This window comes from Myodes glareolus, chromosome 1, assembly GCF_982192425.1.
Source record: "Myodes glareolus chromosome 1, mMyoGla1.1, whole genome shotgun sequence".
Lineage (NCBI taxonomy): Eukaryota > Metazoa > Chordata > Mammalia > Rodentia > Cricetidae > Myodes > Myodes glareolus.
In genome coordinates, this window is record NC_142026.1 from 29,280,982 (window position 1) to 29,308,229 (window position 27,248).

A 27,248-nucleotide genomic window follows, 5' to 3' on the forward strand; every position below is an offset into this window, starting at 1 on the left:
TTAAACTCCTATTTTCACCTCTCTGAAATTATAAGTAACTATTGAGAACAAGGGGAAGTAAGTGTCTCTACTTGCATGGGCTTCCCTTTCACTACTTAATAGAGAAATACAAAGTTCATTGCTACAAAAATTTGCACATAAACAAGCTTCAAAAGTCTGTCCCATAATTCCGCTTTTGCTTTTGGAGTTTGGGTACTTGGAAGCTCCAAGTTTCACAGCTGTAGATTTTGTTGGCTGAATGCCTCTGTGCTCCATCTGAAGTTTTCCATAAACACCATTTTTGGCTGTGAGTCAAACATGCACACAGGTGCCCTTTTACCACTCCTTCTCCTTAGGAAGTCCACCCAGAAGACCAGGCAGAAGTCAGCACTCAGTTTTCATTTAATTTGTAGACGACTCGTATTCTGCCTTGATACGTTAAGGGAGAAACAAGTATGTATTGTCATTGGGGGAATACTACTTGTACATAATATACTACATATGTATTTAACAGCTTTTATATGCCTTAAATGACTATGATAAGAGCATAAAATTCTATAGGTAATATTATTTTTTGATACAGCAGTTCTATTTACTATATTGAGCAGAAAAAAATTGAGTTTTCTTTCTTTCTCTTTCTTATATTTACCTTTTGAAGATCTTAGACAGCATTAAGGTTCTGAAAGTCTTAGACTGTTTTTCCTGAAAAACAAAGTATCCTTGGTCACAGCATACTTCCAGTGTAGGGACTCTCAGCCCCAAGCTCATCTTCAATTGTAGCTTGGCAATAGCTGCTTTATCTAGTCTCTCTTTCCAGTGACTGCCTTCATCAGATATTCCAGGCAGTTTTTAGGTGTGTACCAGCAGACAGCAAGCATGAGGGCTGTAGGGGTGGGGGCATATTCCTATTCCCTGAGATATTTTTAAAAAGAAAATTCTGATCTGTGTCTTTCTAATCGGTCTCTAGCCAGGAACTGTACAGTTTACAGACATGCATTTGCAGAGTATTATATTAGAGTTAGATTCACTTTTAAATCATCTTGTTTATAAATTGAATTTTAAAAAGTTACCAGAGTTCTTTACTCAACTTTGTCACAGTTCTGATATATTGCAGAGAGAAGAGTTTGAGTTTGAGTGCTGGGAAGGGCCCATGTGGGTGGCCCTCATTGTAGCTCTAGCCACCATAGAACACTGCAATTATTAGACACAAAAAGAGCATAAGATAGCATCTTTTAAACTGTCTGTGAATAACTTTGATGTTTGTCATTTAAGTTTCATCAAGAATACACAAATGTACCAGGCGTGATGGCACATGCCATTTATCCTAGCACTTGGAAGGCAGAAGCAGGCAGATCTTTGTCCTGAAAATTAATCAAAACAAAAAGAGTATACAAATCTATATTACTTTTAAACTAGATTATACAAGTGAATCTTTTTGTCATTTCTTCTTGTTGACTAAAACTTATACAACAGATACCTACTAATTAGAAAGAATTCCAAACTATTAGGGTAGTTCTTCATTCGATGTCATTTTTAGCTGTTAGGGACAATTGGAAATATATTTTTTTATATTGTTTGAAGCCACATTTCTTTAATTTCTAGAACAAAACTTTTCTATTGGAGAAGTTAACCAATTTTTTTCAGAAATAAATATTTTGAAATTATTTTGGTGGAAATATTGAAATAAAGGTAGTTTCTGCCTATGGATGTTGACATCTCCTAAGTTTTACCAACTGTCGTCCTTTTGGAGCTTGACAGTCTTAAATCCTAGATCTTCCTTTTCCTACCTCAATTTTACTAGAATTTCCGGCCGCTTCCAATGGGCGTAGTTGTGAGTAACCCACTGAGAGTAATGTAGTAGAGATAGGTTAGGAGGTTGCAGGCCTAGGTTCTATTTCTGATTCATGACTCAGCTATGTGATCTTGGGAAACCACCCACAGGTATCCCTTTCCGCACAGGAACAATAGAGATGGTGAGGTTTAACTTAATCTCCTGTGGTTATTAAGACGATCAGGTGAACTATATCAGGACATTGTATCAACTATAATGTATCAGGTCCTTTATTTCCATGTGTATCCCTGGTCTGTGGCCTAGAGAGCAGGCGCTATGTTCAAGTCTGTCTTTGTGATCCTACTTGTGTAATTGTGTCTGTGTATGGAAGAGACATCCTGTTAACTTTTACTCTATGTTTGAGTAAAACAGTCAAATAGCAAAGTAATACCATTTCTTTGGGAAAATATATGATAGTAATCACAAAAGCTGAATATGATGTGTACCCAAAGAAACATATCTCTTTGCTCACTAAAATTTGTGTATAAGAATGCTCATAAATGTACAGTTTATAATAACAAAAAGCAAGAAACAACCTAAATATCAACAATTCAAGAGCAATGCATTGAAACTGTTCATACAGTGAAATCTTGTATATCAGTGTAAAAGAACAAGCTATTTTTCAGGGGTATATTAATATTCCATTTATATAAAGAAGTTATATGTATATTTATATATGGTGATATAGCTCAGTGAGTATGATATTTGCTGTACAAGCCTGATGACTTTAAAATTTAATCTCTGGAATCCATGTAAAGATAGAAGAGAACTAGCCTCACCAAGTTCTCTGTCTTCCACATGTGGATTTTGGTGTGTATGCACCCAACATGCCAAATAAAGCTCCTTAAAATCAATCATCCATCCATCCATCCATCCATCCATCCATCCATCCATCCATCCATCCATCCATCCATCACTCATCCCGGTCAGTTTAGCCTCCCCCAAATAAAGTTTTTTTTTTTTTAAAGTTTTAAAGGGCAAAATTAAGAAATAAGGATATTGTATAGCTTTGAAAAGACTGATGGGGGACTATGTGGAGATTTTTGAGAATTTTTTTTAAAACAAACAGCTAAGATGTTAATTTTGTACAATTGTTTGATTAAAAACTCAGTGAATTGCACATTTTTATGTGTCCACCCAAGAACGTTGAGCTTTAAAGGTTTTTGAAGAGGAGAGTAGGAGAGAGTGAAGTCTATTTACAAGTCCCTGAGTCTTTTTTACCCTTTTCTATGGAAAATGACTATGCGTCCTAAAGGTTAGATGTGGGATTATAAGGACTGTTGTCATATAGGTTTCCTTGCTTTACCAGTAATTCATAATTGAAACCTTTCTATTGTTGATATTCATATGTAATATTTAGTATATATGTATATTAGTGAAAAAGTATATGACAGTTCTTAGAAATTGTTTCATAGTAATAGATATTTAGTAACTCAAGTTTGAATTCTGTTAACTGATTTACTAGAGTTCAGGTAAATTCAGGCTGCTCCATATCAGACCCACTCCTCTCAAATGAAAATGTCAGGATGTAACTGACTTACTGGCCTTACTAGGCGATGAATAATCATAGAGAAATATTTGCTTTCAGAAGTGGAAAATGGGACTATAAGGCAGCAGGACTGTAGATTCCAGTGAGAGTGTTACCTAGGCTCGGCTCTCTGGTGATGATCTATACCCAGTCACTTGAAAAGCAAAAGCAGAAGGGTTATGTGAACCCAACTATTGAAAGCCTGTCTACAACATAGTGAAGGGAGGGGAGAACACTCATCTTGTTTCTATGTATGTTTGTTTGTATGTATGCATTAAATTGTGGCCTAGTTACGTTCCCAGTTCACTTGCTCTTGCTCTCTCTCTCACGTGCTGTCTCCATGCTCACTCCTGTGTGCTCATGCCCTCTCACTTTCACTCTCCTCTCACTATAGTATAGCTCAGGTTGCCTTGAACTTTTTGGCAGTCTTGTTTTAGCCTTCCAGTTTAAGACTGTAACATCATTAATACTTCGGTGATTTTAATTTTTATTTAATAAAGCCTCTAATAGTTTATTCTTTTAGGAAAAGTGATAATCCGTGTTTGGTGAGTTCTGCATTTTGCCATTAGTACTATATTGCTTTCTTTAATGTGCTCACTACTCCCAAGGTTCCATGTGGAAAAGCAGATGATGAAAATGAGTGGCTAGATTAGTTTAGCCTTCTGTAATTAGCACTTTCTGTTTTCACAGCTCACTAGCATTTGTGACCATTTCTCTTTGTTTTTATATTCAAATACATTAAAGGTTTCTTCTAAATTTCTCTTCTGTGAGGATAGCTACATTTTTCATGAAGCCATATAGCAAAAATAGTATTTTATAAAGTATATTAACCCCTCAATCTAAGCAGGAGAGCCTGGGAGGTCCTTTAGTTCAAGGAATGCGTGTGTCTGTACTTTTTTTTTTTTTTTGGTTATTTATTGAGCCTCAATGTTCTCAGTCATAAAATGGGAAAAATTAACTTCCTATAAGAAGAATTGGAAATGAAAAAATCAGTTAAGCGATTATTTTGGTCTTTGTGTAATATTGATGATCCTAGAACTTAGCTGAATCACTTTTGAATTAAGGTCTTATTTGGCCCAGCTGGTTTCAGACTCCTATATGAACTTGTGATGCACTGTCTATCTCCTGATTGCTGGGATTATAGACTGACTTAGGCTACCATGCCATGCATGTTTATTTCTCTGCTTCATTTATTGGCTAGGTGTCTTGGGCTCTAGTGACTCTTGAGAAAGCAGTAGGGGCTGGAGAGAAGGCTCAGAGGTTAAGAGCACTGCCTGCTCTTCCAAAGGTCCTGAGTTCAATTCCCAGCAACAACATGGTGGCTCACAACCATCTGTAATGGGGTCTGGTGCCCTCTTCTGCCCTGCAGGCATACACGCAGACAGAATATTGCATACAAAATTTAAAAAAAAAGAGAGAGAGAGAGAAAGCAGTATAATTTGTCTGCCTATTCTTTAGTCATTTTAAGGTTCTTTTGGGATTGGAACCACTTTAAATCTTACGTTTCTATAAGTGAAGAGCCTCAAGGCTTTGTAGTATGAGCTTCACTACAGTTACCATGGGGTAGCTGACTTTTTTCAGAGAACGATTCTGAGATGCTTGAAGAGAGAGGCCTTTTAAATTTTAGAATCAGAGCTGGGCATGGTGATACTCAACTTTAATCCCAGTACTCAAAAAGGTAGAGGCAGTCCAGCTTGGTCTATATAGTAGACTTCCAGACCAGCGAGGGTTACACAGTGAGACCCTGTCTCCAAAAAGCAACCACCACCACCACCACCACCAACAACAACAACTAAAACAACTTTAGATTCAGAAAGTGACATTATTTTAGGTATATTCTATTTTTTGGCAGTAAGTTCAGCTCACCCTTAAGGGAAAATTACTATATGGATACCAAAGCTAGGGATTATTGGGGGGCTCATGGAAGCTGTGGACCACAGCAGAAAACAAATAGTGTTTTTCCTAGCAGACGATGTCTTTTCTCCCTTCTAAGAGTTTTTTTAATTACATTTTAAGTCAGTTTCTCTCTCTCTCTCTCTCTCTCTCTCTCTCTCTCTCTCTCTCTCTCCTCTCTCTCTCTCTCTCTCTCTCTTCCCTTCTCCCCTCCCCTTCCCCCTCCCTCCCTCCCTCCCTCCCTTCCTTTCCTGTGTGTGTAGTGGGGTGCATGTGTGTGAAGGTCAGATGACAACTTTGGAAGTCACCTTCTACCATTTGGTTGCCAGAGGTTAAACTCAGGTTGTTAAGTTTGATAGCAAGTACTGTTACCCACTGAGCTGTCTAGCTACCCTGATTTTATTATTAGTTGGAATAATTTTTATTATTTAGTTGAAATAATACCTGCTAACAATGAAAAACTGTGTGAACAAACAGAATGGTAAATCTTAGTATATATAAAATGTAATATAACTAGAAACAAGGATTTCCTCATTGAATTCCCTCTTCTTTAAAACTTTCATTTTGGATTAATTGAAAGGATTTGTCACCAAGAGAACCTGTAACTTGCAGATTGAGGGTTTCAGTGTTCTTCATTTTCAACTAGTGTGAGATTTTGTAGGACATTACATATCAGCATATCAGTTTGGCTTACCTTGCCTACATTTTTTTTAAATCAGTAACTCTTGAGACATTGTTAGATAGCATAGCTTTGAATTATGTCCAAAAATCAATTTGTCATATTCCTCTATTGCTGAGTAAATGAGTCTTTACAATACACTGCCTTCACTTTTGAATTTCCAATCTTTTTTAGTAAAACTGGTTGAAATGTATACGTTTTCTGATCTTGGAGATTTAAACCCATGCCAGTTGGTTATATAAGTTAAGGTAATATAATTAAAAATGTCTTTTAAAAAAGTGTATGCTGATAGGGAAAGACTGGCAAAATGCACCATTGGATGAAAATAATAATATTACAAAAGAGTATGTTATCCTCAGGGAATGTGTTTGTAGGAATTATACATGACTAAATGTACACATGGACAGTGTTTGGAAGATTTTATAGGAAACTAATGGTTTCTTTTTAGTTTTGGAGACTAAATCTCTGGAGTTCTTATGTAGAAGGAAAATTAGTTGAATTTTCAGTGTATGTCCTTTTTGGTAAAGGATTTATTTTATTTTATGTGTATGAGTGTTTTGATTCCATGTATGCAGGTTCACCACATTCATGTCTGGTGTCAGCAGGGGCCAGAAGAGGGTTTTGAACTACTGTATGGGTGTTGGGAACAGAACCAGGATTCTCTGCAAGAGCATCAAGTGCTCTTAACTGTGAGCCATCATTCTAGCTCCTCATTGTATGCCTTTTAAAAATTGCACATACTATTTTGTTTATTATTTTTAATTGCTGAATCTTGGAACATTCAGCTTTAAGAGAAGTGTAATATTTATGTATATATGCAGTTAGTTTATTAACATTTTTGAACATTGAAAGGAACAGATACGGAGAAAGTTTGAAATATTACTTGTTTTTCAAAATCTTTACTGGTAAAAGCCTGTATTAACTTACCATATTTTCTTATCTTTATAGGGAGACCAAATTTTGAGGAAAGTGGACCAACATCTATGGGGAGAAAGCATGAATTTATACGGTCAGAAAGTGAAAACTGGCGAATCTTTAGAGAGGAACAAAATGGAGAAGAGGAAGATGGAGGTTGGCGGTTAGCTGGGTCAAGAAGGGATGGAGAGAGGTGGCGCCCTCACAGCCCTGGTAAGAGTTGTGTTGTATAAAGCACAAAGGAACTGAAATGAGAGCTTGCTAAAAATGTTTGGGATTTAATGGAAAAGAAAAATAGTTTGTTTCTTTTTAAAAAAGAAATCATTTATACTGTCACAGCTCAGTCTTTTCTACTACAAAAATATTTCAACAAAATAATTCACCAGCACATCTACTCAGTTGATTGAAATCACTTTTCTATTTTCCTGGGGCAAATAGTGTGGTTTAATAGGAAGCACCTGCCTGCATTTGCAAGCATGGGGAAGGATTTCATTCAATTTGTCTACCTCTTAATCTTTAATCTGTCTGTAGCATTCTTAAAAACTTAATAGGGAATATTAAAAAAAATACTTACAAATGTATAACTGTATGTTTGGAATGTGTATTCTCTTCATGGGTACTTTTTCTAAACAAGAAAGGATTATTCTTCCCCTTTTCTCTCCCTTGAAAATGTGATTGGGGGAGGAGGAGACTTTATTTGAAGAATAAACTTTAAACTTAGGTCAGGAATAATCACAAGTTTATTCATTTGTACTCCTGACCTTAGAAAAGAGAACAAGAATAGTAATGATCAGTAAATTGCAAAGTTGTTTTTTTGGACTCTTAATGTTCCAAGCCATTCTTGGGCATTAGCTATGCCAATAATTGAAGACACTGGTGCTTTGTGAAGCTCCTTTGCTTCAATCCTCATGATGCTCAGATGTACTGTAGTTGGTCACATAAACAGAATGTGTGTCAGCCCTGTGAAGCATAATAATACCAGCTGTATGCCAGAGAAGGTTACCTAAGTAGTGGGTACTATAACACTGTTAGTATTTTTCTCATTTTAAAGTCAAGTTGTTAGCCAAACCTTTAACCTAGCTGACACACTGTAGCAGGCATTTAGTTTGTTACCGAGTGGTATGTAGATAAAAACATAATAAAATTAACCTTTTGATAAAAGTCTGATGGTTATATCAGTTCTTTACAGCTGCCTCTTGGGGCAGATTTTCTGTCATGAGTGGGCATTGTTTATATCATAGGATCCGGGCAGTTCTCATCAGTTTGTATCCTAGGCAACCACGTGTCATAGTTCTGTTCAAGGCATTGCAGCATTTTGTGCTGATCTTGCCTGTAAGGAGAGGGGTTGTAGACTTATGTTCCCAATAAGCATTCAGTGAAGAATGGACAGAATCTGGGCTGAAGGAGAAGAGAAATTCCAGCTGGTCAAAAACAAACAAGGTGAATGTTTTGAAAGATGTACAGTGCCTCTGAGCCCAAGTGTGTGATGTTGAGACTATTAAAGGGAGTTAGGTCAACACTTAGTGGTCGTCTTCTACTGTTGTCCTTGTCCAGCAGCTTAGAATTTGGTCATACAATGTTTTCCCTGTTTTCTAAATCGTTCTTCATTTGTTTTATTGTCAGCCTCCCAATCTACTTCTGCCCCACCTTGTTCATGTATTTTTAAAAGATGTTTTCTGGGATAAAGATAAAAGAGATCTGGAGAAAACTCCTTTTTTTTTTTTTGTGAATATGTTTTACTTTTGAACCTGACATATTTGAAAATCTAGCCTTATTAGTTAGTTGTTATAAGTTAATTTCCACCTCTTAGATTATAATCTTTTATTAGAATTAGAGTAATTTTCAGTATAATATTTTAGATTGATTTATCTTCTGAAAATTTCTCACTTTATTCTAGATGTAAATCCCATATAAAGCTATGGTCAGCCTTAGTAAGTTGTCTGCCTCACTTGCTACATTTAGTTTCATGAGTAAAATTTTACTAACTCTTGGTAAGACAACGTATGGGATGTAGTTTTATTAGAGCGGGTCTCACAGCTGGATATAGCTGGAGATAGGGCTCAGAGGACAGGGAAGCCTCCACTCTGGGAGATGAACTTAGGAAACTCAGTAAGAGGGAAACAGGAGCTGAGTGCCTAGAAGGATAGATTCCTATCAGTGTGCATACTTAGACTGTTTAGACATGATAGCAGTGGACAGCCGACTCTGGAATCTAACATTTGATCATGAAGACTCCTTTTGAGTGATGGCTCTAGCCTTACATTTAAACAAAGCATATGTAAAATTCTGTACTCTCAGCAGGTAATAAATGTTTTACCTATGGAAGTATCTGTTCTTTTTTGAACTTAAGTTCTGTATTTAATGTCTTGTTTTTGACATCTTAATTTTTTCCACAGTATTTTCCCCCCTCCATTCCCATTCCACAGTATTTTTTAGATTGTTTTCTTTTAGCAAATTTGGCCTCAGGAGTAAGAGCATTTCATTTTGGCCTCGTTTTTTCCCTGAGAGTCAAGACAGAACATTCATAAAAACCACCTTTCTTTTGGGACTCTTAGATGTGGATTGGACAGATGTAGCAAGAAGTTCCCTTTTCCTCTTAAAAGAGTACTTTTGTTTTAGAAAAGTACCTTGACTGGGCAGGCTTTTTTTCTTTTGGAAAGTAGATTCAGTAAAAAGTATGCTGGGGTGGATTCAGGAATGCCCCTGGGGCTGTTAGACAGGGAGAAGTAAGAACAGAGCAAAGCTGAAGGGAGGAAGTACGCTGCTGTGGGTAAGCAACCGAGGATGCAGAGCTGGGCAACTCTGCTCTGCCCCTGTGCTGGGAGATTTGCCATATAAAATCTCAGGCATCATTACCTACCAGTGCCGAAATTTCATGAATTTGTTGTTGTTGTTGTTGTTGTAGTAAGTCAGAATTATAAGCAAGAAATTTAACACTAGTAATTAGGTACAGTGAGTTTGATATTATGAGTTGACACAGGAGTTGTTATAATTCAGAATAATATTTTTCTAAGAGGAAAGGTTCAGCTTTAATACCTACCAAAGAGAGGACATGAACTTTAATTCAGAAAGACAGCCAGTGCTCTAAGTGCTCTAAGTCTTGGCTAGGAGTGGGCCATACAAGTAATTAATCAGTGCTCACTGGATTACCTAATTATTCAGAGTGCATATTTTGAATATAGTATCCTTTCAGTGTGCTTTGTTCTAAATTTATTTTTTAAAGCTTTGCTTTGTAATATGCCACAAACTTTGAAGGTAAATACTGTTGCCACTTAGTGATGGTAAATGATCTGAGCTCAGTTCTCCTGATTTTTTTCTTTAGAAGGATGATCTATTAGAATTTGTTCTTAGTTGTCATTGTCTTCTTTATTTCATAACCATTATTTTCTTTTTCAAATACTGTCATAAACCTTTCCTAAGGTTTCTGTCCTTCTCAACTCAGATGGCCCTCGTTCTACAGGCTGGAGGGAACACATGGAACGTCGCCGGAGGTTTGAGTTTGATTTTCGAGATCGAGATGATGAGCGGGGTTACCGAAGGGTGCGCTCTGGTAGTGGGAGCATAGATGATGACAGGGATAGCTTGCCGGAATGGTGTTTAGAGGACGCTGAAGAAGAAATGGGCACATTTGACTCCTCTGGAGCATTCCTCTCTCTAAAAGTAAGAAATTTGTTTTAAATACCATGACAGGCCTTACACCAAAGCCAGATATGCTGTTAACCTTTGAATTTACTTTCTTGCTACAGAAAGTGCAGAAAGAACCTATTCCTGAAGAGCAGGAAATGGAATTTAGGCCTGTGGAGGAGGGAGAAGAGCGCTCTGACTCTGACAGCAGCCATAATGAAGAGGCCAAAGAACCTGATAAGGCAAATCGGAAAGAGGGAGAAAAAACAGACAGAGCAGGAGCTGGTAAGGCCCATTTTGTCTTACTGAATTCCACTTACACAAAAACTTCCCCGAATTCACTTACTATGGCTTTGTGTCCCAGAAGCTAACGAGGAAGCACCTCAAACATTGGCTAGACCAGGTACCCCTTCAGATCATGAGCCTCAAGAAGCACCACAGGTGGAGAGGAAAGATGAACCCAAAGCTGAACAAATGGAAAAACCTGATGAAGAGAGGACAGAAACTATTCTCCCAGTTAAGGTGCCCAGCAGTGGGGATGGTATGTATTTGTGAAAGTAGACCTAAAATGTGATTTTGCTGAGACCAATGGTAACTGGTGTGACACCTTTTACTTAAGTGGTGTGGGAAGTTCTTCTGTGTGTTGCTTTTATTGGTTAACGAATAAAGCTGTTTCAGCCAGTGGCCTAGCAGAATAGGGTAAGGCGGGAGGGAGTTCCAAGCAGATAGAGGAGAAGAAAGTATGCAGAGTCAGTGAGAAGTCATGCTGCCAGAGGAGAAAGATGCCAAGCTGTTGGCTGGAACCTTGCCGGTAGGCCACAACCTTCATGATAAAATGTAAAATAATAGGAATGGGTTAGCTTAGGATGTAAGAACTAGCCAATAAGAAGTTAAAGCTAAAAGGCTAAGCAGTGATTTAATTAATACAGTTTCTGTGTGTTACTTGGGGATTCTGGGCAGCCGGGAAACGAATGAACAGCCTCCACCAACACCATGGAACTGTTTTTAGGGGATCAGTGATTGGAATAAGTATCATTGCCAGTAAATGCAGTCAGATGTTACTTTCCTCATGTCTCCAGATCTCAAAATTTATGGAAACAGGGCTAAAGTTTGTAAGAATGGAGATGAGCACCTCAGTTCCTAAGGTGATGTAGCTATCTTGACTCCATTTGTACATTTGTTTGGTATCCTCTATATTTGTTGGATTCCCATAGCAGATGGTTGCCTTCCATCTAGTGTCATATATTCAACCTCACAGAAAAATACCATTGTCACAAGGAAGCAGGAGGAGGACCTGGGTCAGTGTGGAAGTTGATCTTCACCTTTGCTAGAAAACAAGTCTTTACACATCATCTATAGTGTTAACTATATTTATTTGAATCACTCATACATCTTAAAAACACTATTGTGTATTTCTTTGATTATCCGTGCAAATACTTAAATATTGTATTGCAATGGCTGATATTGAAGGACTCTGTCACAAGAGTCTGCCCTTGGTAACATGGCCTGCTAGACATGGACCTATCTATCATATGACTCCCTTGTAGTTTCAACATCAGCTCTTTTATCTCCCCCACATTGTGCTCACCATCCTAAAAGTGTTTTTGGCCTTGATTTGTGCTGTTTTGTTTTGTTTTTTCTGTTTGTGCTTCTCTGTATAGCTGAAACTTTATTCCCTCCTAGTTAGGTTGTTGTCTTCTGTTTCGTAGAAAGCAGTACTGTTATGTGGTTAAGATAACAATGTTATATGGTATACACCTAACAAAATTATATTGTAAAGATTGAGTTGTATTTCTATCCTCCCACCCCGAGACTAATGTATTGAAGATCTGAACCAAAAATTTACTTTCAGGCTGGGTGGCAGTGATATATGCCTTTAATGCCAGCACTGGGAGACAGAGGCAGTTGGATCTAGGCCAGGCTGCTTTACAGAGTGAGTTCCAGGACAGCCAGAGCTACACAGAGAAAGCCTGTCTTGAAAAACAAAAATAATTTTTTTCAGTCTTTTGTGTCTTGAACAAATTGAGAAACACTTGCATCTGTGTATCTGTGCTGTGGGACTTCGACCTCTTTTTTTTTTTCTTAAATATTTTCTTTGACAATTTCATACACACACACACACACACACACACACACAAATGTATTTTGATCCTGTGTAAATCTCTTGCCCTCCAACCCACTCCAATTTTCTCTGGACCTTCCTAACACATCTCCCTCTCTGCCATACCACAAGCCTCTCCTCCCTCCCCGTCCCCCCTTTAAATAACTCACTAAGACCAGATAGGTCTGCCCATCTGCATAGGTATGTGAAGCCATCCTCTGGAGCATGCACAGTCTGAGTAGTCACATCCCTAAAGAAAAATGAGCAGCTGTCTGCTCATAACTTTTCATCTGGGAGAAAGATTTTCGTCTCTTGAGACCTCTTTGATTCATAATAGTTGTTTCTTGGTGTTTTGTGCCTAAGAGTAGATCAAAAATCTTATTCAAGAAATTCGCAGAGTCTTGATATGTATATTTTGAGAATTCTTACTAAGTGTGTATTAAAGGTTATCATTCTAGAATTTTTTTTGGGGGGGGATCTGGAGTTAAATTGTGTGCCTATTAAGACCTAGAGCAAAAATAAAACTTTACTGTTCGCAGGCTCTTGGGATGGTTTAGGAGCTAGGTAGTCTTAAAAGACGACCTTGAAATAGAATGTAGAATTTGGAGGTATAGATAAAGCTGGATCAATTGAGAGAATGTTGTAGTACCAGGACTACATTGTAGAACAATGAAAGTACAGTGAGAAAATAAGACTGATTGTATAATTGGGCAAGAAACAGTTTTATTTATTACATTTATTCCCTCCCACCCCCACATTGGTATGTTTACATGTTGCATGCACATATGTACCTACAAGTAGAATTTAGAAACCAGCTTCTAAGAGTTTCTTCTCCTGTTCTACCTTAGAGGTTCTGGAAATTGAGCTCAGTCTGTCAAGTTTACTTAGCATGTACCCCCAAACCACTGAGCCATTTTGCTCAGGTCACCCGCTCTCCCTTTAAAAAAAAAAATAGGTACCATGTGTGCTTAAGGTTGGTAGAAAACATGGTTGGAACTTAGATTTGATAGCTTTATGTAGGGTGTCCAGACACATGGGCTACTATGTGATTCGAACTTCTGACTAGACACAGTGAGGTAGTAGGCAGTGCACTTGTAGATTGAGGTAGTGGCAGATGAGATTTTAGTCAAAAATTGACAAACTTAGTTATTGATTATCCATCATGGTAGCTCAGACATTTAGTTACCAGAAAAAAAAAATAGAAGTCGAAGAGCTCATTTGAGAGAGGAATGTTTAAATTCTGTTTAGAACATTCGCTGTGAAGCATGAAGAAGAATGAGAGTTGACCTGAAAAAGTTGTAAATGAGAGGACTATAGCTGGATGGGAGCAGTTTAGAGCCAGGGAGATAGTAAGGATCTAAAGTTCTAGCTGGGTCCATTGTCGTGACACAGGCCTGTAATCCCAGCAGTTGGTAATTAGGAGGATGGAGAGATAGAGGCCATAAAATGAAGAGCACAATGACAAAACCATACAATTTGTAGGGGCGAGGAAAAGAGAGAACCGAAAACAGAAGCTTGAGTAATTCTTAGTTTTAGGTGTGAGAGCCAGAGAATTTCTTGAGAGGCAAAAGTATAGCCTACAAGTACAGGAAGGAGATGGATTGTTCAAGCCTCGAATTGGGATCAATAATGTCTGTTGCTCCATATTATCTAATGATGGCAAGGGAAAATCATTGAACCTAGCAGTTTTGTGTCACTGTGTGTCTTTGACAGGGTGCTTTACTGATGAGAAGGGGTAAATAGAAGTCCTGTCTATCAGGTGTAGGTGGTGGTCACACAAGAGAGGCAGCATGTATAGCCTGAACTTAAGAAAAATTTGGCAATGCTTGAGGGGAGCAAGCATTTGAAGAGGCTCTTTGTAATTGAACAGCCAAGGTTTTAAAGGAGAAACTGCAATTTGACCTAGTTATACCGTCTTCCACATTTGTTTTAGGAGCCTCCATACTGAGAGGTTTTAACTAGCAATCTTGGCAAGGGCTAGAGAGATGGCTTAGCCACTCAAAGCACTGGCTGCTCTTCCAGAGGACCTGGGCTCAAATCCCAGTACCCATATGGTAGCTCACAACTGTTTGTAACTCCACTTCCAGGGCATCTGACACCTTCGCACAGAACATGCAAGCAGAACACCAGTGCATATAAAATTAAAGGGGGGGAGTGGGTGAGAGAGAGAGAAAAGAAATATATTTAAACCGCAGTGGTAGCTCACTCTTTTAATTTCAGCATCCTGGCAACTCAGGAGGTAGAGAGAGGTGGATGTCTGAGTTAAGCCCAGCCTAGTCTACAGAGTGAGTTCCAAAAAGCTCCCCTCCGCCTCCGCCCCCTTCCCCCCCAAAAAAGAGGAAACAAAGTAGTAAGACTCTTAAAACCTACACTATATTACCACTTGAGACAGGTACTTAAGATTATTACAGGGGTTTTCCTTACACATTTTGATGAGATGACATGTCTTTGAAAAGCTTAGAGTATCTTAATCTTTACTATTTAGAGGCCTGCTCTTTCTGAATGGAGTAGATTGATTGATACCACTAATTATTGGCTAGATGTTATAGTGACATTGCGAGAGAGAAGCTTTATGGACTTTTAAACGTCATTCTAGGGACATATACTACATTTTTCCATAGGAAGTAGCTTCAGAGTCGACAAATCAGTCAGGCCTGTACAGTAGACTGTTCCACTTTTTAATGTAGAATTAACCTTAAGATGTCTCCACATTTATAAGAACATTCATTATTCTACATTCTTTCCCTTTAGAAACAGTGCCTGCCTCCCAGCAACCCTCAACACAGCTTCCTCCAGATACAGCCTCTCCTCTCGTCATTCTTCCACCTCCTGTTCCCACTCCTACTTCTGCCTCACGGCCAGTTGAGACAGCAGCCATTGAGGCTCCTGGTATGGGCAGTGTTTCCACAGAGCCAGATGATGAAGAGGGGCTCAAACACTTGGAACAGGTGAAATCAGGTTACTTTATCCTCTCCTCTCAAACTTCCATGTATATCCCAATGCAGAAGTTTTATACACTAGGTCTTAAGTACTGGAAAAGTTGTTTGGTTATTTAATGTTTGTGTGAGTAATTGTCTTTCAGATCATTTCATGCTTTTAAGTTTCTGCTATGTAGTAGTCATTATGTCAGGTTATTTTTTGCTCTTCTGCGATTGCCCTTAGCTGTTTTCTTTTCTTTTCTTTTTGGACATTAATGGAATGCTAAAAATGGTGAATACAAGCAGCTGTGGATGGTTCCTGTGTGTTTTGTGTTCTTTACTTCAAGTACAGCAGGAATAATGGTTAAAAGCCGCAGGATTTTAGTTAACATTCTTATTCACGTCCGTGTTTCCTGAAGATTGTGTATAACAACACATGAGTTGATTTTCTGTAGAAGAACTTCTCTTTCCTTCAGGTTGGTGTGGTTAGAGACAGGCAATGTAGAAGGAAGGGTTAGTTGATGTGTTAGTGAAACTTGTAATTTATTTGTAATTGTATTAATTGAGCCTTTTATTCTCTTAACATCTCTACACAGACATGAAGGTTTGTGAAAACAATCTAGAATGGGACAACAGCTTATTTTAAACCTTTATTTGAAGCGTAGGCTTTGATCCATACCAGTTTGTATTTCAATCTAGTTGGTTTATTTTGTATCTTTGATCTATATATTTTTTTCTTTTCTAAGATGGGCTTAGGTTGTTAATGGTTTTTTTCGTTGCATAATGTCTTTCATAAATTAAGTAGTTCAAAAACAATGATCATTATTACTAGCCTTATAATATTAATTCGAGATCATTTGTTCCCTGAATCCTTTTATCTTCTGTTACTAGCAAGCTGAGAAGATGGTGGCTTATCTCCAAGACAGTGCACTAGATGATGAAAGATTGACATCAAAACTGCAAGAGCACAGAGCTAAAGGAGTGTCGATTCCACTGATCCACGAAGCAATGCAAAAGTGGTATTACAAAGACCCTCAGGGGGAAATCCAAGGTAAACAGCCCATTTTCACTTTAAGTACTGAAGTATCTATGTCACTTTCAGAACCTCCTGAGAAGGGGTATTTGTTTAATGTTTGTTTGCATAATAGAAAAGAAAGTCAACAGAGTTTCTTTCTAAATACAAAGAAAATCACATAGGAAAATAAACACAAGTAGAGAGTGATGACCAAAATGACAACATTGTCAGCATATGCTTTGTGCATTATCTGAGCTCCACACATCCCAGCTGGGTAAGAGGCAGGTAATGATTCTCTGTGCTTTGATACCTAGACCAACAGAAAATGATGGCAGCAGTTTTGGAGAACCTTGACTGATTTGTTGATGTAGACCTGCCATATATAAACAACAGAGAATTACTAAAATGACTAAGAAAAGATTGCATGTATTACAAATGAATCCCTTAAACGATTTGAATGAGTTAGATAAGAGGAGAGAATGCTGTGAAAAGTCTATATAGATTTATTTCTGTTTTTAAAATTGTTAGAGCCTGAGTTGGTTGTTGGTATGTTAATGTCAGTTTTAGCACAACACTTACTGAATATGTCCTTTGAGGCCTCCAGCATGTTAACATCTCCTACTTCTAGTTCTCTTTCCCTGCCTTATTCTCTTCCATAGGAGTTACTCTGTTTATATTTGTTCATTGTTAACATCCAAGTATAATGTTAAGATACCTCAGAACAGCACTTTGTACATACGTGCATTTTAATAAATTCGTTTTATTTGGGATAATTGTAGTTTCACATGAAATTGTACTTCATCCAATTTTTCTCAGTGGCAGAACATCTGGGTGTTGACAGTTGAGATTCAGAATCTTTGCATTTTAGCAGCATTGTTTCCCTTTTATAGCAAAGCATACTTCGTTTCCACACTGCTTTGTTAATATGTGGTAAGCACCAATCTGTTTTACATTTTTATGTTTTATCATTTTAGGAATGTTATGTAAGTAGACTCATACAGCATAGAATGGTGGTGATGGCGCTGTTTAGTATAATCCCTGGAGATTCATGCAGGTGGCTTGGAAAGTCATACTTTGTTTCCTTGTATTACTGAGTCATAGTGAATGATGTCAATTTATGATAGTTTGTTTAGCCATTCATCTGAGGAAGGACATTTGGGTGGTTCAATTTTTTTGACTGCTTCAAATAAAACTGCTGTAAACATTTATGTGCAGTATGTGAAAGTATATCATACCTTCAGTATAAGTGATCAGAAATGCAAGTACTATGGCAGTTGCATCTTAAGTTTTTTAATTCCAGAGTGACTAAACAATTCTATATGCCCTCTAATGACATTATTGTTTCCTTGTATCTGTACCAGAGTTTGATAATAAATTTTGTGGGTTTTTCTTTGTTTTAAAATCATTCTAGCAAGTGTATGATACTTTACTGTTGTTCAGGGTCTCCATGTGTAGCTCAGATAAATCCTGGGAGCTGCTATCTCTCGGCCTCCTGAATGTTAGCATTTTAGACATGTTCTACCACACCTGCTTCTAGATTATATGGAAATGAGTTTTAACTGTTTCCACAGCTTCTGTACTATTTTATGTTCTTTTTTGGTTCTTCTTGTTAGGGTTTCTCTGTGTAGCTTTGGTGCCTGTCCTGAACCCATTCTGCAGACCAGGCTGGCCATCTGCCTGTCTCTGCCTCCCAAGTGCTGTTTTATGTTCTAACCAAAGGTACACAGATTCTAATTTGTCTACATCATTGCTAGCTTTTATTATTATTTTTGTAGTTACTAGGATATTCAGTTGTATGTAAGGTTTTTGTTGTTTGTTTTTTTGACAGAAGGTGTCTTGTTGTATAACCCAGGGTGTCCTCCAATTCTTAATTCTCCTGACTTAGCTTTAAGAGTTCTGGGATTTTGAATGTCCTCCCCCAGACCTGGATTGTTTTGTAGTTCTGATTGCTTTGTTGAGCATCTTTACCTGTGCTTTTGTGTCTAATAGAGATTTCCTCTTTTTCAGCCTCCTTCATCCTCTTTGAGATAATGTCTTGTTGTGTTACACATAGTGATTTCACACTTCTGGGCTGAAGGCCCCTGCCCCAGTCTTCCCAAGTAGCTAGAAATAATAAAGCCAATTGACAAAAATCATTCTATTAGGCATGGTTGTGTATATCTGGGGGTAGATCCTTATCTTTTATAAAGCTTATTATTTATTCTCACTGATTATATATTTGCACGATGTGTGAGGTCAGAGAACAACTCTGTAGAGTTGGTTCTCTCATTCCACCTTTTCATGGGTTCCTAGGGTAGAACTCATGTCACTAGGTTTATGTGGTAGGTGCCTGTGTTTACTGAGCCATCTTGCTTGCCCTAGTCATCTTACATATCTTGTAATTTTTTTCTTTTTATTATTTTTAATTGTGTGTGTGTGTGTGTGTGTGTGTGCACGCACGCAGAGTGGGGTCTATATGCACATCTATGCAGGTGCCTACAGAGGCCAGAGGTGTCAATCCTCGCTGCCTCTATGGAGGTACAGGTGTTTGTAAGCTGCCGTGTGGGTTCTGTTGCCAGAACAGTGAGTGCTTTTTAACTGCTGAACCTATGTGTGTGTAGATGTATAGACATACATACATGTGGTATGTAAGTCAGAGACAACTTGCAAGCATTGTGTCTTTTCCAGTTTTAGTTCCCAGAAATCTTATTCAGATTGTTAGACTTAGTGGTAAGCATGTTTACCAGGCTCTCCCCTCCCCCCTCTTAAAATCTTTTTCTTTTTGGTGCTGTTTATTTCAATTATTTTGGCATATATGAAAGCCAGAATAAATATAGAACACTTTACAAATTTGGGTGCCATCATTGTGCAGGGACTGTGCTAGTCATCTTGGTATCATTGCAGTTGTTTTAGTTTATGCACTGCCGAAACATGTACCCACCCTCCTTAATATTAAAGGGTGTTAAACATTTCTGGACGAGCTGAAATAATTATATGCCACACGTAATGTGGTATAAAATACTGGCATTCCCTTCCTACCAAGTATTGAGATGAAAGACATGCACCACTATATTCAGCTTATTGGTGAATTTTCATAATTTGAATGAATCAACTTTGTATTCCAGGAATTAATTTAGTTATGATTTATACTTAAGAGTATGTGGAATGTACATGCTCTCACGCATACCGTTTTTGCCCATGAATTATTTGGAAGTGTTTTTAGCTTTTAAGCTAGGAATTTTTCTGTTAGTATTGTATTGTTGATTTATATCTTGGTTCTGTGGTGGTTAAAGAACATATATACATGATTTTAATTAACAGTTTAGAGATGACTACTAGATAAATGACTCATAGTTAAGAGTACTCACTACTCTTCCAGAGGATCCAAGCTTGACTTAAGTTCTAGGGGATCTCACACCCTCTTCTGGCCTCTATGGACACCTGGCCACAGGTGGTGCACAGACATTTGTGCAAGGAAAACACCCATTCACGTTTAAAAAAACATTTCTTAATGCGTAATTCAAACATTGAATTGGTATATATGTTCTGTAAATTTTTTAAAATATTTATTTATTTATTTTGTATACAATATTCTGTCTGTGTGTATGTCTGCAGGCCAGAAGAGGGCACCAGACTCCATTACCGATGGTTGTGAGCCACCATGTGGTTGCTGGGAATTGAACTCAGGACCTTTGGAAGAGCAGGCAGTGCTCTTAACCTCTGAGCCATCTCTCCAGCCCCTGCTCTGTAAATTTTTATGTTTAAAGTACTCGATTAAAGAATGCAATTTTTTTTCTCAAGGCCAGATTTAGTCTTGTTGGGTAAATAAGTTATAATTTGCCCTAATTCAGTTGATTATTGCTTATATTTTATATTATTTTTTATCCTGCAATCACTAATCTCCAGCAGAACATAACAAAAATTTGAGACTGTGTTTAGCACTGAACATTTATATTCTCTACACCTCAGTGATGCAAAGTCCACAAGTGTTTATCTGCTCTTCTGTATACATTTCTCAGTTTTCTGATGAAGGAATATTTCAGAGGGTGAGACAGTTGTGCTGCTTACAGTCATTAAAGCATTGATGACAATTTAGGATGTGTAAAAGTGAAGCTTGGTCAAGGATGAAGCTCAGCAGCAGAGCATTTGCTGTGAAATAGACAAAGCACTGTGTATTTCAAAATTTTATTTTTGCTGTATTGAATACAAAACTATTTGTCACTTTCTGAAGTAAGCTACTATAAAAGTTTGTATGAACATGAGACTCAGGGAATATATTTTTCTTTGAACCTGACCAGATTCTTACTGCTCTTGTGTTTAGGTCCCTTTAACAATCAGGAGATGGCTGAATGGTTTCAGGCAGGCTATTTTACTATGTCTTTGCTTGTGAAGAGAGCATGTGATGAAAGCTTCCAGCCTCTTGGTGATATCATGAAAATGTGGGGAAGGGTTCCTTTCTCTCCAGGCCCAGCTCCTCCTCCTCATATGGTGAGTATCTTCCTGATGGCCTGGGATACATAATAGATTCAGAAGTACTTGTTTCTCTTTGAATGACAACCCAGGGTTGCGGTGAAGGAGATAAAAATGGTAGTTTTCTCTTTCTCTTTTCTTTTGAGACAGGGTCTTGCTACAGGCTGGCCTGGAACTTGTTTTGCAGACCAGGTTGGCCTCAAACTTGGTGGTCTTCCTGGTTCTGTTGAGTTGCTATGATTATAGGCATGAGCTGTTATACCCAACCTAGTATTTTCATAGAAGGAAATTGAAATGATAATGGCCACTTTTGAATGGGAGAGTTATATCCTGAACAGTAATGACCATTTCAGCACTTATTGTGCATTTGTGTACGTGCATTATATACACTATACAAAATCTATCTGTGGTTTTTCTAGCCAGTAAAGAATGAGACTACTCTCTTATCCTGACTACTAGGCCCTTTATGATCTGGCTGCTTCCCTTTCAAAACTCATTTCAGAGCTTTTATCTTCTGCGTTTCATTGTGGTTGGCCTCTGTGAATTCCTTAATATCTTTTTTCAGAATGCACATTCTTTTCCTCTCACCTCTGTAACATAAAGGGGCCTGCTTGTTGGGGTTTATGTTCTGCCCAGTTCCCCACAGCCAGCAAGCCCCAAAGAAAATCACACAGAGATCTCCATAAGTTATAAAACTGATTGGCCCATTAGCTCAGGATACTTATTAGCTCTTGTAGCTTATATTGACCCATTATTCTTATCTGTGTTAGCCACATGGCTTGGTACCTTTCTCAGCGGGGCAGCTCACAACTTGCTTCTGGTGGTCTGGGCAGAACTGCTGAGGGAGCTTTCTGCTTCCCAGAACACGCCTGTTCTCATCACCCCACCTCTACTTCCTGTCTGGTTGACCCACCTATACTTCCTGCCTGGCCAATCAGTGTTTATTTAAAACATGATTGACAGAATACAGACAATTCTTCCACACCACACCTCCATTTTTTTTTTAAATTTTATTTATTTATTATGTGTACAGCATTCTGCCTCCATGTATCTCACCTCCATTTCTGTCTTATTTTCATACAACTTCTTACATTTGAGGCTTATCCTAAAATAAGAGCCACTGGTGTGTTAGGAAATTTTGAGGGCCTAAACCTTTAGCTGGGAAATATTTTCTCTTGAGCCTGGCCTTTGCTAGTGGAGGTCTTTAGGTGTTTGTTTATGTAGGCTTTATATGTCTTAAATTAGAGTGAATAGTGGCTGTCCATTGATAAAAATGATCATATTCAATTTAGTGTGAATACTGAATGTCTACAGTAACCTACCATTGATTTATTGAACTATATTGAGGGCTACTGGTCACACCTTCATGGTAGGCTTTTGAGAGGTGAAGATGAATGTGATACAGCCTCTGTCATTAAAGAATTATCTAGGCAGACCATCACTGGCCATCAGCTTTCTCTTCCATGATCCATATGTCATGTTTGAGTCTTGTTTCTTTTAAATCCGAAGAACAATTGTAGTATATCATTACTTAATTTACACGGCAAGGTTTGAGTCTTAATTTTGTGTTTTGAAGTTGAGATGTGTCTTTCATGTATCAGGAGATAAAAGTTGCTCACTTTGTTCTTGGCATGCTCTTATTCCTTGTCTGTTTCCCAACACAGTCTGTTGGGAGTCACAATCTCTTCCTATTCAGATGAGGCTATTCTTAAGCCTCTCTCTGTACCCATTCAGCAGGAACCTTTGGGAAACTCTGCCTCCTTGTTAGCTGTTACCTTTGCCTCAAGTAGCACTGATAAGAGAGCTGACTTCATAAAGCAGTGTTCTTAAAACCCGGGTTCCACGTGAAATGTTGACTAGTACCTAACTCCTGATGTCTCTGAATTTAGGGTGCTTCCTGCCCTAACACATTGTGTATCAGATACTTTATTTCAGGCTATAATCCGTATGTAAGAAAAATACAACTTCATATATGATTTGCCTAGGTTTAGTCTGTTATCATAGGTTTTTATTCTTATTATTATAGATCTTACATTTTTTTATCTCTTTTTAACTTTATAAAACTATAAAATTTTAGCCATCTTACTGGAATTGTCTGCCTGTATTGTCTAACTTTCAGTGTATTCATAACACCTAATTTGAAGGAGTAGTTGCTCAGAGGTTTTTTTTCCCCACATATTTTCAACATTTTAGGATAGTTATACCTTAGTTTTATGAACTGATCATGTGGCTACTGAGAATTTCCTTTCCATCCCATCAACTGTTAGGTTATTTTACTCTTTTCCTTAATGTCCTTATTCTCTGATTTCTATATGACCTTTAAAGCAAGCCACTAAGATTTGGAGTGCTGGGTAATTTCTCAGTTACAATAACAGTTCTGTATAACACTGTTCGGCATTCAGCTTGAAGTAGTGGTGGACAGTGCTGAATAAGGACCTTATGTGACTTATGCTGGAAACCACCTTATTCCACTAGGTGGCAGTGTTTAGTTTTTAAAGATGGTAGGTTTTTTTGTTTGTTTGTTTGTTTTTAAGGTGTTTGAAGGGCAAAAGGTTGGAGTAGGAAGTTAAAGGTCTGGGGTTTACTGTGCTATTAGGTGTGTATACTCAGTGACACCGTCTCAATGCTGTTTATTTCATGGTTCTTTTTTCTACACTCAGGGAGAATTGGACCAGGAACGCCTGACCAGACAGCAGGAACTCACTGCCTTATACCAAATGCAGCACCTCCAGTACCAGCAGTTCTTAATACAGTAAGAGCAGTGATGCAGTAGGATGCACTGAAGCACCAAAGGAGCCTGAGATAGAATCTGCTCCCAAGTCTCACCTTTTATAGTGAGAGCTCAAGGCTTCTGTGATACTTGAGTAGCCTGCTTAGTGGCATGTGTCCCACTGTCCATCTAATTTCAGTCTTACCCTTTTAAGTGCTGGAAGATTGCAGAAAATAATATTTAATTATGATTTTCAGGGTCTTTAGTTGCTGAGGAAAGAGTCAACAAACATTCTAAGAACTAAGTACTTTGTTAGGGACACAAAGAAAAAACAGAGGAGAAGGTGGGAAGAAGTAAAAATCACGCCATTAAGAATGGTGTAGAGTGATGACCAGTTCACTAAAGTTGTTATCTCTCTTTATTTTGTTGTCGTTGAGATAGGATTTAGCTGGGTAGCCCTAAGTGCCCCAAAACTCATGTTTTGCAGCCTTAGTCTCCTGAGCACTGGACTCTGGGGAAAGAAATAACATTTGTGCTGGTATATGGGTTGGTTGGCACTGTCTTCTTGGTGGCCTGCTGCCTCTTTTAAGCCAAATATTATTGGACCACTGACTTAACCTGCTTATAGATTGTCTGTGACTCCTATTAAATCATAAAGGCAGAAGTGAGGAGTTGCAGCTGCAAGCCTGAAGATATTTACTGTTTGTAACTTTGAGAGTTGGTGGAAGACATTACCTAAAAATTTCCAAGCTGTAACATAAAATTTGAGACTTTGTAGAAGTGATTTTATTTTGCAGAGTTCTTCATTTGGAAATAGGTGTTCAGGTTTGCTTATTGTCACAATTTGGGAAAGGATTGGTACTGATCATATTGACATTTGTGATATATGGTATGCATATATTACATCATTTGTTTCGTGTGTGTGTGTGTGTGTGTGTGTGTGTATCTCCTTCAGAAACATCATGTGTGAGTTTTCTCTGGAGTGAATTAGAAAATTTCTTGTGGTTATTAGCACATAGAATTATAAAATATATTTAATTGTTATTTCTAATTGTGGTTTAGGGAAGAGATGAGTTGGATTTTGTCTTTCAGAATTTTATATATGGGGTAGATAAGTCTATTTAATTTTTTCTTTTAATTTTAAAGGCAACAGTATGCACAGGTTTTGGCTCAACAGCAGAAAGCAGCTTTATCATCTCAACAGCAACAGCAGTTGGCTGTTCTTCTCCAGCAATTCCAAGCTCTGAAGATGAGGTTGGTGGTCATTCCATTTGTCACATTCTCTCTCTCTCTCTCTCTCTCTCTCTCTCTCTCTCTCTCTCTCTCTCTCTCTCTGTGTGTGTGTGTGTGTGTGTGTGCTATATAAACTATAGCATACATAGTATATAATATATTATATATAATATAGTATATAATATATATAAAATGTATATATAAAATATAAAAATAGTGTGACTTGAAAATTACTTTGCTAGAAGGGTTTACATATGTTAAAAAGCATTTACCTATAGAGTATGCAATCTTTTGAATCGTAATCTAAGAGTGATGATAACACTTGGAACCTGTAACAAAAGGTCATATACCCTGGGATTTTAATTTCACTTTTACCCATGGTATCGGAAAAAAAAATTTGATCACAGGTTCATGATTTACTGAATTCCTAAATCATTAAGCCATTAATCTGTGGACAAAGCAATTATGAAGGCATTCTTAAATTCCTTCTACTACAGATTTTCATTCAGGGTGCTTGCCTCAGCTCCTGAAGTTGTCTCAGCAGTTGCTGTTCCAAAGTTGTACTGTTTGTCTTAATCAGTCCTTCACATATCTCATGTGAACCTTAGCCGATGCTGTGAGGTAAGCAGGTTAACAGTCAGGCTTCTATTACGTATGTATGTATGCATGCATGCATGCATGCATGCATGTATTCAAGACATTGTCTCTCTGTGTAGCCCTGGCTGTTCTGGAACTCTTTCTGTAAGACCAGGATAGCCTTAGACTCAAAGGTCTGCCTGCCTCTGTTTCCCAAGTGCTGGAATTAAAGACATGTGCCACACCACGCCTGGCTTGGTCTCTATTTTAATGGTAAGCAAAATGTACCCTTGAGATACTGAGGGCTTGATTAACCTGATATATAGAAGACCTTAGAGACAAGTGAGATGCAGTTCTTGGGTGTTGCTATTATTTCAAGACAGGGTCTCACTATATATAGACCAGGCTACCTTAGAGATCTGCTTGTCTTCCAAGAACTAGGATTGAAGGCATGTACCACCACACCCAGTTTTCATCCTTTTAAAATAGGGCCTAATACTAACAAAGCAGAAGCAGATCCATCTCTGAGGCCAGTCTGGTCTATATAGTAAGTTCTAGGTCATCCAGTGCTACATCGTGGAACTCTGTCTCAGTAAAACAAAACAAGACAACAGCAACAAAATGATGGTGTTTCCTAGCCTGACAACTCAGAAACCTACTAGTAATCTAAAAATCCCTCTTTATCTTATTTTTTTAAGTGACAGGAACACATTGACGTTTTATTTCCCTTTTGCAGAATATCTGATCAGAACATCATTCCCTCAGTAACTAGGTCTGTGTCAGTGCCAGATACTGGCTCTATCTGGGAGCTTCAGCCAGCAGCCTCACAGCCCACAGGTAAAAATTGAGCTTTGCTTATAGTGTAACATAAGGGATTTAGAGTGTAATAGTTATTTATAGTTAATTTTTAAATGTCATATATGTCTATTATTACTGATTTTTTTTTAAAGAAGCTTCATAATGTGGTAGATCCAGGAAAGGCTTTCTAGGAAGTGTTTAGTATGTAAACTGTTTGAATTATATGAGTCAGTTTCTGTTTTTATTGTTCTAACTAATGTAGGTTGTTTTGTTTTGTCTTGCTGAAACAGTCTCCAGACCCTTCTGTGGCAGGCAAGGGCTATGTTAATTTTCCATATCTCCAGCCTTGAAAAGTATTTTGTTTTTGATACCTCCGCTGGAGTGTGTGTCGGGGTTTGTGTGCGTAAAGTAATGATGTTCTCTTTGTTGCAACTAAAGATGTCTAACCTTACAGGTGCTGCCAAATTTTAGCATGAGAAATACCCACTTTAAATGAACACCTTCTCTTGTTCTGTGATACTTTGTGTGTCAAATTAGAAAACTTGGTAGTTGAGATTTTTAAAATCTTGGTAATTGGTGGAATAAGCTTGTTTTGTTGCTAAGGTATAATACACACAAAAATGGAGAGTTTGACTGACCAATAATGCTTATAGGCAAGAGTAATTAGCTGATAAATTCTTAAGAACCAACTTTTTTAGAGTTGGTGAGCCATCAAGTGATAGTTTTAGAACTGACCCTACAGAGTAGGCAGTAGAGGGCCTAGTGTCTTCCTTCTGAAATCTTCCCAAAGAGATTAAAGGAAAACTTTCCTACTGTGTATATATTATTCTTATTTATTTATTAGTTTGTTTGTTTGTTTATTTGTGTATGGTGTGTGTCTGTGGGCACAGGTGCCACAGTGCACTCATGAAGGTGAGGACAACTTGTGCCAGTTGGTTCTCTACTACCTTGTCAGCCCTAGGGGTCAAACTCTGGTTATCAGACTTGATGGCAATGAAT

General features: G+C 37.9%; 1 protein-coding gene and 1 non-coding gene across 9 annotated transcripts in view; one reads left to right on the forward strand and one right to left on the reverse strand.

Moving 5' to 3' along the window:
- The window catches only part of Gigyf2 (GRB10 interacting GYF protein 2), a 137,306-nt gene that overhangs the window by 73,748 nt on the left and 36,310 nt on the right, over positions 1 to 27,248 (forward strand). For 4 of the 8 annotated variants that reach the window (XM_085697113.2, XM_087905140.1, XM_087905144.1 and 1 more), the window contains 10 exons: positions 6,859 to 7,038; positions 10,268 to 10,485; positions 10,572 to 10,734; positions 10,814 to 10,990; positions 15,302 to 15,498; positions 16,360 to 16,519; positions 20,784 to 20,950; positions 23,593 to 23,684; positions 24,789 to 24,896; positions 26,188 to 26,288. In XM_085697113.2, coding sequence (XP_085553239.2) covers positions 6,859 to 7,038; positions 10,268 to 10,485; positions 10,572 to 10,734; positions 10,814 to 10,990; positions 15,302 to 15,498; positions 16,360 to 16,519; positions 20,784 to 20,950; positions 23,593 to 23,684; positions 24,789 to 24,896; positions 26,188 to 26,288 — 1,563 coding nt within the window. Of the gene's footprint in view, positions 1 to 6,858; positions 7,039 to 8,153; positions 8,266 to 10,267; positions 10,486 to 10,571; positions 10,735 to 10,813; positions 10,991 to 15,301; positions 15,499 to 16,359; positions 16,520 to 20,783; positions 20,951 to 23,592; positions 23,685 to 24,788; positions 24,897 to 26,187; positions 26,289 to 27,248 lie in introns of those variants that run through there. The other 4 variants (XM_087905132.1, XM_085697125.2, XM_087905146.1 and 1 more) reach the window with 4 other exon arrangements.
- Positions 19,290 to 19,399, reverse strand: LOC125396914 (U6 spliceosomal RNA). Its single transcript, XR_007230941.2, has one exon. It is a non-coding gene; the product is annotated as a U6 spliceosomal RNA (small nuclear RNA).